Below are 16534 nucleotides of genomic sequence, written 5' to 3'. Positions count from 1 at the left end.
TTTCATTTATCCCCTCAGTAACGGCACGGCATCGAAAACAAACAACAAACAACCAAAAACCCCAACAAACTACCACCCAATGGTGCTGCCGGCAAAGTAAAATCTGAAGAATGGAGAAGGAAGGGATAATAAACCCCGCTGCTAAAAAACCCGCGAAGCTAAAATCCAGTTCTGAACTCATGGCAAAAGATTGTACATGCTATCATGTCAGGCCTTCAGGGCTTCGATGTTGGATGTTTCATCTGTTATAGGAACTCGGATCCTGTACTCCACTGTCAATCCTTGGTTTCAGCTATGACTACTAACGGATATTTAAAGATGCAATTTATATTTTACATTAGGCCTCTTGTTTCCTTGAAAAAAAATATGACTTAACCTCTACCAAGACTTGTAAACCTGATTTTAAAAAAATGGGAGATAGAAAGTATTGAATTATTTTTAACAATATTTCCGTCATGGAACATAGACTTGTACATGTAGACCCACAAGTTGCGAAGTGCCTAACTGCAATTCACTTGCCGCGAAGCGCGGCCACTGCGTGTACAAAAGTACAAATTCCCTGGTGTACGTTCGTCACAAACAAGGAACGGTGCGCGTCAACCAGCGAAATGTCCCGTCCATGGGACGTCGTTGCTAGGTAAAAGGGCGCCCTCTTTTGGTGGCGCACGGCACTCTTACAAATACTGACTCACTGGTAGTGTTGCGCATGCCTACGTGAGGATTGAGGAACCGGTCCAAATTTCATGTGACACTGAAAGGTGTTGTAGACCAGCTAGCCATGTCTTTATCATCCGTTTTAAGACCGGCCACGTGACGGGCTCTCGACCAATAGGAATGGGTAAACTGAATATAGGTATTTATGAATGTCCCTTTAAGTATATTCGAACTCAATACACATGCAATTCCTACCAAGTCATTAATTTTCGTTTAGTTTCGCTCTATTGGTTGGAGCATACAGCGCAATATATATATACCGGCAATATAATGGTTAAAACAGAAGGTTGAACGCGTACAGGAACTCAGTCACAAGAAACTTTGAAACACAAATACAAATGCATTACCTATTATTGAAATTGCTTACAGCGGATGCACGTGATCCATTGTAAAGAATGTGTCATGTCCAGTATTACTGAAGATCGTATTGTCATCATGGTAAATGTGTTTCAAGGCCTCAATAATTTGATTTTTTTTTTCAAAATAATGGCCATGTTAAAGACAATATATTGTAACGGTCCGCCGACCCTTCGTCCCTGCCTCCAGCCGGGAGATGCCGCCGGACGGACGCTGACAGGATTAGGCTTTCCCGATGAGCGGTTACCGGGAAACCCGGGACGTTACTTCGTTTGGAGGAAGTATACCCCCAGGCATTGCAGTGGACCAGAGATACTCGCACTCAATCACTCTCACCCTATTAGGCTCAATAACTCACAGGAGACAATGATTAAGTCACAGTCCTATTTATATAACGTAACAATGGTGTTTTATTGTGTGCGCCTTGACAGGCGACTCCTATATAGGCGTCTATCGCTAACTCTAACGTGGACACAATGTTGGCTGCTTATTCTAACTCTTCCTGGCCAGTAAACTCACCAACTAGTGAGGTAAAGGCAGCCCGTCCGGTTGGTCCCTCTTCTAGATTAACTCGCTAGCAGATAATCAATCGCAGCGCTGTCAGACCTGCATGAAACTGGCTGACGACTCACCCAAGAAATAACTCGTGTCATGCGCTTCTGCTTGTGACTCAGCTTGTGACTGCCAGAGTGAGTGAGTGAGTATCGCGCGCGCGGCTGACGCACGCTTTTATACCCGCGGGCAGCGCGTGCATACAGTAGCAGCGCGGAGACCACCGACGCGGGCACCAGTACCCTAGACTGGCACTATGTCCAATGTTTCGTTACAATATTATCCGTTTCTCTGATCATTTAGTGATCACTGAGCTGCCTTATTGTGAATCTGTTTGGATCATGTGTTATGAAGCAAACTCATTGTTCGCTCGTCCTGTGACGGCATCTGCACAATATGTTAAATCAAGTGCAAGTGCACAATAAGCTCTGGCCGTCTTGCATAAAAGTCTTGTATGAAATCTATCCCTTCCAGAGCTTAAAAACGCGACACCCCAAAAAACGCGACGCCGATGGCACAATATACACTCTAAACAGTCCGGCCGGGTCAAAAAATGGCACCTTTCTGGGTCAACATGGACATTTTTTGGGTCAAAATGACCCGGAAAATGAGTCACACATTGTAATTGTGACCAAAAAAGGTGTCATGATTGACCTGGAAAAGGGTCAGGCCCTACATGACCCTTTTCCGGGTCAAGTCTGACCCAGGACTTTTAGAGTGTCTGGAATGCCATACTTCAGATGTATACCTAGATTGATAGCGATTTAAAACCCACATGACTATAACATTATTGCACATCATTTTGCCTGCTTTGATACACTTTTTATAAACATTCCCCCCCCCCCCGAATTATAGGTTTTCCCGCACATTTTAAAACTGTTTTCATTCAGATTGATAACGGTTTACTTCAATTTCGTTTTGAAAATTCACGACCTTGCATATCCCATGTTCAATTTCGTCTTCGGTCGCTCATTTTCGCACTTTTTTCAAACAATGTCATACCTTAGCAATGCGTTTTCGTGAAAGACCAGTCAATTTCGTCGTCTTCAATTGCTGAATGTACGATAGATGAAGCAATTTTGTCATTTTGCAATCAATGTTAAATGAATTTCATTCAAACTCATCTCATGATTGAATGCTATCTTTGGTATTTTAACGTTTTCATCTGTTCATTTCTTCCAACTACCTGGATAATTATTATGCAAAATCGTAATATTTTTCAATACTTATTAGTTGTGTATCCATTAAGTTCTTTGACAATTGTATGCGTCATGAACTGAAAGAAATAAGGTAATGGCCTTCACGGGCAAATTTATGAATGCAGACTTTCCATTTTATGCAGGAAATAAGTAGGCATATAGTTATGTACATGTGAAAGCAAAATGCATTCATAATTTCACATCTTTTGGAAACAGTGAATCCAGTTCTTCTTGCCATTTGCAGTTTGTTTAACCTTCAATTTCTTGTCTTGCAATAAACCGTGCCAATACCAGCGTGCTCATTTTGTCTGATGAATTTGATAGAAAATTTCTGGAAATCGATTTAACAAAGACAAATTTAATCCTTGCATTAGGCCTACGTAGATGATCATCAGGTGAGACGAATTCCATTGTAATCTGACGACGGCAAATGGACAATGTTGAAATTGATGACCATTCTTCATTTGGAATGACCAATGACTAAATTCATTGTAGCATTTTCGCGTTCCAGTCACCTAGGGACGAAATTAAAGTTAACCGTTTACGCCAAAAAAAAAAATTCTCCTGTTTCTGGTATGGAGCTTGCCCAAAAAGTGGTGCGGCGACGCGGCTTTTTTTTTTTTTTACCTGATTTTTTTGCTTCAAATGTGTGCTGATGACTGCAAATGGTGCCCGACTAAACTTAGTGCAAATAATGGGAGTCCAGAGAGGTCACATAAAGCTTATTCTCAATTTTAACCCAATCTAAAAACACGTTAAAATTGTGCACCAGCAGGATTTCAGTCAAACCATTGAGTTTGGCGGTTTTGAGACTTCATCTTTCATTGAAAAAAAAAAACATTTTCATTTTGCCGACGCGCATGGCTACGGCGACGCGCGCGCATACCAGAAACCGGAGACTTTTTTTTTTGGCCTTATGAATTTCAATGCAACATTTGTTTAATGTGCGGGAAAACCTAAAGGCCTATTACAAACAATTTTTGTTAAATACAAGTACATGTATTTATTTATTTTTATTTTTTTATACATTAAAATTTAGTAACATTTTGTGGGAAACTTATGGGGCTTATTTCGGTCAATTTTCGGGAACAGACATATGCAAAATAAACGCGCATGCGCATCAATCGAAACAAAACCGCTGCTCCGAAAACCGTCAGCAAGAGTGCATTTAATGAGAACGGCATGGCATTTGGTCAAAATAAATGCGCATCGATGGAAGCAAAATCGCTGTTCTGAAAACCGTCAGCTAAGAGTGCATCTTATGAACAACCACAAATGACAAATAGAATTTGGTCAATTAGTGAATTATTTTTGGAGAATCATTTGGTCAATCTTCGGGGACAGACAGACAGACCGACCGACCACCAGGTGACATGTACAAGCTCCTGCCAGAGCTTTCAAAAATACCGTTTTCAAAAACCAGTCTGGAGTTTGATTCTCCATTTCGGTTCATAATATTAGACACGTGCATAAACAAATGTCCAGACCTACCGGGCCAATTATATAAAACAAGATGAGGCAGGCGTATACGCTCGTAGTAAAGCTACGCGCGTAGTAAAGCTGGCTAAAGAGAGCACAAAATTATATCAATTGAATCAATTACATGTACATGTATATTCACTGCAAGCGTTTCGTGCATCTGGTGTACACAATATTGGGCCGGATTTAGCCTATTACGGAGTAATCGCAGATACCTGTCCTTTACCAGCTAACAATCCAGGCTAAACGTCAGTCAGTCAGTCAGTCAGATAGGTACAAAGAGGACTACACGCTGGCTCCTCTGATGGCACCATGATTGTGAATTCGTGAAGGGGAACACACTAAGAAGAATTTTCCTAGGCGGGACGGTAATTTATGCTACCATTTCCAATTGTTCAAATACAGTAAGAAACCCTCTAAAACTTAGACACCAAACACCCCCCCCCAATAATAATACAGGTTTCCCTGCCCAATTTCCTTAGGGCCCTAAATATTCATTCACTTCTGAAAATCGGTCATTCATTTTCGTCTGTTTGAGAATCGCTCTGAAAACGCGTATCATTTTCGCTACCAGAGCATTCGATTCCATTTCAGTTCAATTCAAGTGATTGAGCAGCACCTTTCGTTTATGTCCATTCAGATTTGTTTATTACAAGACTTCTTTTTTGCTTTTAGAGGGCAATTTCAAACATTCACCATTCTATGTCACTTTTCGGTTTAATGCATTCGGCACCTGATACAGTTAGCTGTACCTGAAATTTATTTAGAAAAGGCATGCTTGCGTAAATGAATGCGCAGGTAACGGAAGAGGCCGTCTGTTTCTCAAAACCGAATGCACAGACAATGAAAACGATTGAACATTTGTTGAATTGAAATGGGATTAAAGACGTGCATTCAAATTTAGACGAAAACGAATTACCGATTTTCAGAATTTGATGAACATTTCCGGAAATTGGCCGGGAAAACCTATAACAATGTGGGATCAGCCAAACAGATCGTACCATCATGCCTAACAAACCTGACATCATCGCCATTGACATACAATGACGTGAGGCTAGAATCATCGAAATCAGCATTCCTGCAGACGGCAACAACAGAAGGAAGTTTGCCGAGAAACGAGACAAATACCAAGACCTGAGGATTGAGATCGAGAAACTGTGGCACGTCAAGGCCACCATACATCATCGGTACCGGTTCAATTGGTCTCACACTGAAGGAAACAGGCTGAACACCTTAGGGTACAGACACACCTTCTCCAACGGACAGCCATCCTCCAAACATGCAACATCACCCGTCGCTTCCTAAACCAAACCATCTAGCTCCTGGTGCATCATCAACTGCGATGGAAACCTACAACGGACAAAGTGGCTAATCTGCTTTTCTTTTGACTAATCATAGTCCCGAAAAAATGTCGTCCGCTGGCTGATAAAGTTATGTTAACTAGAAATAATAACACATGTAATAATAAGTCTCACTATATGTCTTTCAAATCTCATAGATTACTTTTATTTCTACACTGCTGCCAGCTTTACAGTTATTTTTATTTTTTTATGAACGGCGAAAAGCTACTTTTACTCAGAAACACGCAGGTTTAAATAGGCAACAAATATCATACTTGAAACTAATTTAAATATTTTGCATAAAATGACAAAACATATCAACGAAATTTCGGTGTATTGAAAAAAAGATAACACCTCAAAACGAAAAAAAAGACAAACAACATTTGGAAAAGAAGTTGATAACAAGGCGACTGAACCTTAACATTGGCCGGTCAGAATTTGGCTTCCTGTCGTGTAGACCAAGCCAAATACCTCTTAACAAAAATGAGAAGTTGTGGACATGTGATACCGACTTCACCAAAATGTTAAAATGTGCACTGCATTCATATATGATACGGATTAAAAGTATTGACAATAACTGTATAATGTGGCAAACAAGGAGGTAATGATGATAGGTTGTTGTTCTGCCTGACGGTAACTAACAGGCATATGACGTCATTGGTGACGTTGTTCATTGTGACGTGGTATATTGGTATTTGGAACTCATGCTCAATGATTCCATAAACAAAATAAAGATGCCAAACAAGGACCAGCACAAGATGCAAGGCAAGAGCATGATTATTTCAGGATTTTAACCACTCAATGATTGATGGTGTGACAAGGTTAAATTGTCCATATATTAGGCAAATAAAACGTTTAAAACAACAAACAAAATGGCGAACAATGAGATTAGACCTCATCCTTGCAAGTATCTCAGAGGGTGTTCTTAGTTATGTTAATTTTAGTTACAATGCATGGACAAAAAGGTTTACTTGTGACTAAAGTGGGACACAAATCATTGCCCTCCGACTCCGCCTTAAAGCATAACGTCTATTCCTGCGGAATATTATCAGAAAACAGGTTGTTCATTCCCTGTTCTCTAACTTGTCCGATGTTAACAATTATGCACCAGTGTCTCTAATGCAATGCAATCTCTAAATACACCAAAAATCAACATCGAAATTAAAATCGAAAAGGAAACCTTTAAAAACTTTAATCTCACAGCAAAAACAAAAACAGCTGGGCTAAATATCATGTCCGAAATTTAAATACTTATTGTGAAATTTCAATATACTTTTTACATAAAGGTGTAAACTACATACATTTAATTTTTTTTCTTCTGAGATCAACTTTAAGTACAGGTTTGTTGATATCAAAATATACTGGCAACTACTATATAATTACATTCGTCACAGGTCATTTACCATTAAAACAGAAGAAAGAAGGTGAAAACAGCTCTCTGTGGTACACCGTGCATGAAATCATAAAGTTTACAACTCTGGCTATTTGCCACCTGTATTAAATCAGGTCGGATTGCCCCCAAACCCACCCGAATCCTACAATTCCAATGGTGAAGGATTTCTGTTGGATTTAGTTGGATTAAGGCTGGCTTTAGGCTACATATTTTTTTTCCTTCCATTTTGTTTTTTCAAACCTACATCTAACAATTCAAAATATTTCATACATAGGCTTAAAAAAAGATAGCAAAAGAATGAGATGATATATGTTGTATGCGTATACATGTACACAATGTAAGCACAAGAAGCATGCCTGTAGAAGTAAAAATTTAGTCCAATGTTAGAATTCTTTCTTGACAATTTTACATACTATATTGACTGCAATAATTAGTTCTATCAAGAATACAATTCTTAAATAATTGTACATTTACATACCAGATAATATTTACATTAAAGGTACTACTAGAGACAAATTTTTCGTATATCTAATCACATAAACCCTGCTTTAAAGGGGATAACTTTATTTAAAGGTCCCATTTTGAGTTATTGGTTCTAGGGAAATTGGCGAAGAAATGCAACAAACTCTTTAACTTAAGTACAGTGTATGCACAAAACCCAACTTAGTCTTATAAAGGTATGCATTAACACTAACCCCCTTGAGTGATTTACTAGGAACCCCCACTCTTGCAAAATCCAACACCACATGGTAACTCAACACCCAAACTGCTGAACTCTGATTATGGTGGTACATGTATGCCTGACCCCATGTAAAGCATAATCAGTTTACTAATGCCATACTCACTCCGACCCATGCTCCAACACATTCTAAAAGAACGTGCAGTTGGCTTTTGAAGGGTTGGGTCATTAGGGTTAAAACATGTTAAATGCAGAGTACAAATCATGAACTGACTGTTTGCTGGATTTTAGGAACAAATGCATGCACACTTTGCATGAGCCAATAACAAGCAGTGTATAATGACCCTATACATGTATCATGTCTGGTACCTTGACTTGTGCATACATGTAATTCACAAGTCAGTGTACGTGTATGCTGACCCCGTATCTTGTCTGGTTCCTTGACTTGTGCACGCATTATTTTGTACTCCTTTTTCCACCTAGCCTCAGCTCCAAGTTATCTCAGCGTTAATGATAATTCTTGACCCAAAGTTTCCTCCATCTACAGGAGCAATCTCACGTTTACCACCCCCAGACCAAAAAGAAAAGAATTTTTTGGGGGGGGGGGGGGGGGTTACATACAACTGAATAAACTAACTCTTCATGGTTGTAACACTACAAAAGCTCCTTGCTCATGAGCTGGCTCTTTCAGTACATGTTCCACTGATACATCAGCCTTCACAAGACTGTCTAGCGTGCCACGAGGGATCTTGTTGGAGGAAAACATTTCCAGTTGACGTATGCGTTGCAGGAAATGGCACTGCATTAACTCTGAGTCGATGAAGTGAGTTGATAACAAATGCAATGAGAACTGTTTGTAACAGACGGCTACCAGGAAGCCAGTCTGCACAGTCATTACGAGGGTGTGAAATGCTTGCTGACACCAATCTGTCACATTAATGTTGTGGCAATCAAGCGAGGTGTGAAATTGATTAGGCAATGGCCAATCCCAATTCTACCAATGCACAATGCTAGCTACAGCAAATGCAGTTATGCCTCATCCATGCAAAGACAGCTTCTTTTTCTGAGCCTGAAAATAATTATTTTCTCTTTACCTTCTTTTGGGCAAACCCAGAGAATGCTCCCGATTGGGGACCAAACCTAACCCACCTTAAGCAAGTCTGGACTAGAATGAAGGATAAAAAAACATTAGTACAGGGAAATCAACCCCCCCCCCCCCTCCTCCGAAAAAGGGGGGGGGAGTAATGCTATCGGCATACAAATTTGCTCGAGGTCAAACAAATTTGTCAAACCCAGCAAATTATGCAAATAATGTAAAAATCGCTTTTATAGCAATTGCTCTATACATGTATTTGGTCCATGTATTACTCACCCGAAAAGAAGAGAAACATACATGCACCCAACAAATTTGGAAGTCTGAACTCAATAATACCTGATTAACACAATATTTAGGTAATGCATAAGTATTTCCCATTTTCTGACAATTTGAGAAAAATAGCATCTTTTCAAGGTACACTACATGTATTTATATTTACTACTTTAAGACATTATCAGGTGGATTGCTGAGAATGCATGGTAACACATTTACAAGTGGGAGCATTCTTTTATCAAGCTAGTTGCAGCATCAGCCAAACTGTTCGCACACGAGCGGGTTCAGAAAAACATCACTAAATCAATGTTTCCCCAGTTTGTTTACATAACCGAAATATGTCTGCATACTGTACACAAAGAATTAGTTTAACAAGATATTAAACAAAAATGACTTGAGCCAGGCTTGAAGCTCTTGTATTTTTTTTCTTCAACGATGAGAAAACTTACAAGTGAAAGAGAGTCATTCTGCTTTATCATTTGCCAAGTACACTAGTAAAATAATAAAAATAGTTTTAAAAAAAAGCGCACGTATAAACCAGTATTAGGGCTCAATGCGCTACATCATGATTACCCTGCTCATTGGACCATTGAAACATTCCCTAGACAATCTCAGCTCCCTGAGGCGCATACAGCTGGATGCTGCCATTTCGGCGCATAGGCAGTATGAAGAATACTTAATGAACTACCCAAAAGCATGATGGCGTAAAGTACTTTATAAATTGGATAGGAAATAACAGGTAATTTGTACAAGTACAAATGTACATGTACATGTGTGCATAGAGATGTATATTTTACATTTGCTTTTAAGATGCATGTAATAGATATGCTCCAGTCTTCATAATGTACCAATTCTCTGATGTACCTCCCTGCGTAGATCACAAGCATGAGTCACCGTGAATCACTTTTCCAGCTGCCTGTGCTTCAACCATCTAAGTTGATACCAAATAGGCCTTTGTAAAGTTAAGTGTGAGGCATAATTTTTTTCACGAGTTACTCTTTACAAATATTCAAAAAATCCAAACCGAATATCCGATGGCACAGGAACTTTCCATTCAGTTCACAGTCATGCCAAAAAAGTGACGAGTGAGATGCCGCATGCCATGCGCTCCAGAGCCTGAATGGTGAAAAAAAATGGGTGGGAACTCTCTGACCAATCAAACTTGAAGACTATTCATGAACCAAGGAGGCCCCTAGCAAGTGAATGCGGTCACAATCAGAGACCATGGAGCAAATTGGGAGATCCAGTTGGTTTCTTTAGCCTATGTCATCAAAAAAAGAAGGCTTAATATTTTTTCGATTATCCTGTTTTCAAAATCTAAACCGAATAGTAGAATTCAAACCGAATTTAAATAAATCCGGATATTAATCCCACCACTAAAAAAGTACCGACTCACAAAACAGAAGATGTACTTTTAATCTGTGTTCAAGATGTCTTGAACAATTAATTGCCACTTTGATGATACATGTACATTGTACATGTGCATGTACATACATGTACACCCTTCTGTGGAATGCTCACGTATGCATGACATGACGTACATCTTCCAAAACCAGCAAAGGCCAGCATGTGGGTAGGAGTGCAAGCAAAATGTAATTTCAGTGCACCTGCCTTAAAACCAAGACTATTCAACAAGCCTGTTTGGAATGCCCACTTGTAAATGTGTAACACGGAACTGGTCAGCACCTTAACTAACATTCATGGTCGGTAGTTCCTGAGTGATGAACTGCTTGAGGCGTTCTAAGTACTGCCCGTAGAGCTCCACATCATTGTGACCGGCGCCCTCTACCCAGAGCGGTTCCACGGTGCGAGGGCAGCGCTCATAGATGGCCAGGCCATGGGAGAAGTCGATGACCTCATCCTCGGTGCCATGAATGACGAGAACAGGAGACGACACCTTGGATGCTTTATCGATGCTGTAATAGGGAGAAAATGATACAGAGAAATAGGAATGAGAATTTCTTTATTTTATTTTATTTTAGAAATGTGTGAACATTTCCCAAAAACTTTTTTTTTCAAATTTAAGCTCAAGAGCCTTCTTGTGCTTAATACATGTACGACATGTTTAATACATGTATTAATACATGTATGACATATTTAAGAAAGTTAAAGGTGAAAAAAGCCAGGTTGAGTTGATGAAGTGCAGTCTGATGTGGAACAGATCTATAGGTAGTCATAAAAAAAACTCAACAATGACACTGCCCAAATATAAAATGCAGACATCACCTACCTACAGGTTGACACCCATAAGTACACTGAACTATTATGCCTGTTTATGCATGGATAATCATGAATAACCACTACATATTACAGATTGCATCATGGTCTGTGTGCCTGCTTGTGTGATTGTGTATGTACACAATGTACAATGTATGTGACATACATGTAAGTACCATACATGTACATGTAGGCATATAGTACAATACAGGCCCTAACCCTCAATATATTTGATTCAAGTGATACAGTATACTTAACTGTAAATGAACACTATGCCACTTTTGCATCGTGGTAGGGGCCTACTCACTCAGAATTCATTTATGATACATGTACAGTTGTATGTATTTCCTTTTGGGGGGAATGTGTTCAGCTGGGTTGGGTTTTAGGACCCATTGAGGAAGTCTATCCTTCCTCCATGTATGATGGACCTGAGACAAATTGGCTAAGTATAACATGGACATTACATTTTCTTCCATAATGCTTGAATTGCCCATTTAATAGTAATCAATACTCAACACAAAATGCACAATGGACATGTTAAGTAAAATACTGAGTAGTGTCTGGAGTACATGTACATGTAATGCCTATGTTGTGCACATGTATGCCCTTATGGGGTTTTGTCTACGTTCTTTTGTGTTTGTTGTATATTTGTTTGTCTTGACAATAACTCTCCACGGCTTTTCTTTCTTGAAACAAAACGCATGAGCAACGTTGGTATAAACATTAACCCCGATATAGAGGTGTGCATACAAGAATATTTCGTGCGATGTCTCACTGAAAAGCTCATGTAATGCTACATAATTATCAATTCAACTATTTTTCAAGGTGCCATACCCAAAAAGCATAGATACACACCAACTTTAATTCATTATTGACAATGTGCAAGTTAATATTGTGACGTCATAGAACAAGAAGACAAGTGGTGCAATTAATACATACACACAAACATGAAGTTAGGCAATATCTAATAAAATAGTCTGGGGCCCAATCACACTGCGTTTGTTGACAAACACAAACCTTTAGTTTCCTCTTGAATTTAACATAATTATACCGAATGTCTTGTGTACATACACGTACTGTAGCATGTACATACAGGGTGAGTCAAAAAAAGTGGAACCCAAACCACAAAAAATATATTTCATGTTAAAAAAAATATGAAGCACCAAAAACAATAATGACCGGAACTAAAAAGCCAATTTCATAAGCTACTTTTAGATGAAAAAAATACTTAAATGGCTCAATCCATTCAACGAAAATCACCATTTAAACGCAATGACCTTTAAACCTGTCTCATAAAAAAAAGCAATTTATTGTGTTTTTTTGACTGTTTGGAACAACAGAGAAAATGACACAGAATACTTAAACTTCAATAACTGTCACCAACTGTCACCAACTGTCATACAATATCTTTAATAGCAATCCTGGTAAGGCAAACAAAATGATTTATAAAATCTACTTGTTTTTTAAAAGAAGGGCCTTTAAAATGACTTTGTTGAATACTGTATTTTTAACATTTAAACTGAGATTTTATCGCTGGTGATGTTTGAAGACAATTGGGACAACGATTCTTGAAATCGCATTTTTGGACGAGGGAGGTTTTAAAGACATTGTATTTAAATGGTGATATTCTTTGAACGGATGGACCAATTTCAGTATTTTTTTCATCTAAAAGTAGCTTATGAAATTGTCTTTCCACAAATTCCAGTCATTATGTTTTTTGGTGCTACATATTTATTTAAATATGAAATATAATTTTGGGGTTTGGGTTCCGCTTCTTTTGACTCACCCTGTATACATGGTATAAAATGAACAGGAAGTGTTGAAAGCATGCAGGTACATGTACCTACACATGTATTATGTCCTGGTAGTTTTCATGATCATACTTAAGTTTGCATGCTTGTAGTCAGTGATCAGTTGTCTCATATAAATAGAATCTACGTGTACATTTGTATACCACATCTCATATAAATAGAATCTACGTGAACATGTACAATTGTATACTACATGTATGTATGTACATGTATAGTTTTGTTTGTGTACACAGTGCTCTGCGCATACATTGTACGTATGTTCATCACATAGGCTACATGTAGGCCCTATAAGATTTTGTTGCGAAACTAAAATCATTGAAAATCCTGTCAAGTCTGTTGTTTGTACATTACAAGGGCCCCAGATAAACACATTTATACAGCTGGTTATAGCCATGAAATTGATTCTGCTCATGTATGGTGTTAATATTTATCCTTGGGTCATCCAATTTAATTTAAAAATATACATGTACATGTATTATGTACCGTACATGTATTATTTACCCAAGAGGAGTGCATATTTAATCAGTATAGAATGCCAATGCATGTACTACATGTAGTTGTTTCATACAGGAAAACTGTACAGTGCCACTTATTTTTTGTATTGCTTTAATTTTCAAACACTTAACATGCTGAAAAATAAATTATTGTCACATGTACATGTGTACATTGTACACTACTACAGCATTTAGCATGTATGTAACAGTGTTTGAACCTTCAGCTAAATGTATCGGTATGTACTACATGTAGTTTTACCACAAAACACTGAGCTGCATAGGCCTACTGACTGTGTGCACTGTTGGTGACTCATGACCCTAGACTGATAGACTGATAAAGAGTGACTCATTTGCATTGCTGTTGCTGCAGTACATGTAATTCAATAATGTGAGTACAGCATTGCACCTACGGTACATGTAGAGCTGTAAACTGAATACTTCACTGTCCAAAACTGCTACAAGTGGAGATTTAAGTTGATGTAAAGGCTAAGGGAAAGCTTTCACATGTGTGTTGAAACGACTTGCAGAAAGAATGTTTCTGTTGAACAAACTGCATTTGTACTTGTGTTGATTTGATGCGTTCACGGAGTTTTTTGTAATAATGGCAGTTAAAGGTCATTCGGATAAAATCGCTGCAGCAGTGTTATTTGGGTACCGAACTCCTCCTTGAGCTTCCATGGGCCCTCGATGAACCTTCGACCATCCCATGGAGCTATCCGGTTTTTTTTTCCATGATTATCCCGAATGACCCATTACCCATACACTGTGCGCATGCACAGTTGAAATACCGAACTGGCTTATTGATGCTTTAAAAACCACCTCCATGCTCAATTTTAATGGGACCCTGAATTCCCCACACTGAAAATATTTTAGATATATTCACTGCTGTTTGAACACAACCATGTACATGTACATGTACATGTATGATTTTTACTGTCCGATAGAAAAAAACGTGTACTTCATAGTACCGTAGCACTAGCAGTACACACAAAATAAAAACATATAATTTATGAACACACATTTGAAGAGACCTCACAGACTCAATTTATATAAAAGTGATGTACAGTTGTACATGTAAATAAATAAAGATTCAGCAAAACAAAAACAAGTTCGGTATACATTATATGGAGTAAACATTCTTTTCACAAAATCTCATTGGCAATTTTTTTTTTAAGCACTGGAGGCCTGGAGCCTGGAGGGTTTATTCAACTCACCAAGTTCAAGGTCTACACATACATACATGTTGTGCCTATTGGTGGATCTGCGTAGTCAGTGGATCACGCCACGCTACTGATCAACGGCGCTTCCATCAGTCCATCACCATTTCTTTCCAATTCTGGACTCTGGATGATTGTTTTGAAAAAGGCGAGTGAAGCCTGCGACATTTTCTGGAAGATTGACTGATCGAGCAAGTGTATTTCTGCGTGATCAATTGCAGATCCACCGATCGCGCCCAACATGTTAAATACATGAAGCTTGACACATCGTACTCACCTTGGAAATGCATCAAACCACCATGTCTTCTTGGTATCTGGTAATGCCACCCGCATCCCCGACATGAGAGGAGAATGTAGAATGACTGCAGCACACTCATACCGTGCAGCTAGGTCTATCGTAGGCACCGTACCGATACTCTGTCCGTACAGGATTATACTCTCTGGGCTGATTCCGTAGCGGGAACGCAGAGCGTTCCAGGCAGCGTCAATGTCCGAATACAGGTTTCTCTCCAGGGGCTTACCCCCGCTGGCCCCGTAGCCCGAGTAATCGTAGCTAAATATATTGCAGTTGATTCTAGAACCCAGTCCTATGTAAAAGCTGCTCATCTGTCCGATATCTACAGCATTACCATGACTAAAAAGTACGGTGTATTTCGGGTTGGAGGCACAGCGCACAAACATGCATGCTGTTCTGTTTCCCCGCTTGTTGCGGGTGTAAAACACCTCGATGGACTCAAGTTCACGGTCGGAATACTGCCATTCTGCCCTTTCGGTGAGATTTAGCGTGCCTTTGGTACCCGTTTCATCCGTCACGATGGTGTAGGTTGGTTCCGGTGGCAGAAACGCCAGCTTGGCCGCAATCCGTGACGGACATGGCGGACAACAAAATAAGCAGCACAATTCACCAACAGTTAAGCCGTTCATTTTAACGCCCGGCCTTCACAGTAATCACCACCAAATTGATCCAGGCGTAGAGCTCCCCAACCTCCTGTAGGGTTCGAACCTCCCAATTGCCAAAAAAGGTGAAAATTTTACCTTTTTCGGTGAGGGATTCTTTAGCATCTGGTCCACACAATGTCTTTCTTCACAGCAGCCGGGTGTGTGACGTCACTCTTTCCGGTCTTTGACGAAATCAACCTCTTTCTCAGGCGAGTCACGTACATTTACTTGAGCCAGGCGGGCTGCTTGCTCTTTGGGAACGACGGTAACCTCTGTTCGTTAATATTACCTTACATGTATGTACTGGGTGACCGTTTCAGCCGAATTTCGGCTAAATTTGACAGAATATTTCGGGGGGAAAAACGAGTTTGACAGAAGCAGAATTCTTTAAAAATATTGATCTGACAGAAAAATATGGCAGATTTGAAAAATATAGCATTTGTTTTGAAAAAAAAAAGCTTCAATTTGAGGTTCCCCGACGTACGTGTAGCAGTACACAGTAAAGTATTTTCGACCATTGCGAGCCAGGCTGGACACGTGCAATTGTTTTGGGTTTTTTAATTATTTTTTTTAAAAGGAAATGTTATGATTTTTTTTTTGGGAGGGGGGATTTTATAACATCTGCATGCGAGTATCAGTGTTAATAAGCAGATTTTTTGAAGTGCATCTAGCAGAATATTGCTATTACTATTACGGTCACCCTGTGTATGTAGTTCAATGAACTCGCGTATTCATCATCTGTCAAAACTGATTATCCTTTCAGTAGTGCATGCC

General features: G+C 39.3%; 1 protein-coding gene across 1 annotated transcript; it reads right to left on the bottom strand.

Annotated features, from left to right (window-relative positions):
* Positions 1–5780: 5780 nt before the first annotated feature.
* LOC119740866 (alpha/beta hydrolase domain-containing protein 17B-like) lies at positions 5781–15745 on the bottom strand. The gene is made up of 2 exons (XM_038216323.1): positions 15099–15745; positions 5781–10998 (listed from the first exon to the last, which is right to left on the bottom strand). The coding sequence occupies exons 1-2, from the start codon at positions 15743–15745 to the stop codon at positions 10770–10772; spliced, it is 876 nt and encodes a 291-aa protein (XP_038072251.1). The 3' UTR covers positions 5781–10769.
* Between the last annotated feature and the right edge of the window lie 789 nt (positions 15746–16534).

This window comes from Patiria miniata, unplaced genomic scaffold (assembly GCF_015706575.1).
Source record: "Patiria miniata isolate m_02_andy unplaced genomic scaffold, ASM1570657v1 HiC_scaffold_5, whole genome shotgun sequence".
Lineage (NCBI taxonomy): Eukaryota > Metazoa > Echinodermata > Asteroidea > Valvatida > Asterinidae > Patiria > Patiria miniata.
The sequence above is the reverse complement of the archived record's forward strand: the minus strand, read 5'-3'. Positions and strand labels throughout refer to the sequence as shown.

Bases quoted from the DNA above. Each gene is read 5' to 3' on its own strand.
- LOC119740866 (XM_038216323.1), bottom strand. From the start codon at position 15,745: ATGAACGGCTTAACTGTTGGTGAATTGTGCTGCTTATTTTGTTGTCCG. The intron at 10,999-15,098 runs GTGAGTACGATG...TCCCTATTACAG, and splicing joins TGGTTTGATGCATTTCCAAG to CATCGATAAAGCATCCAAGG.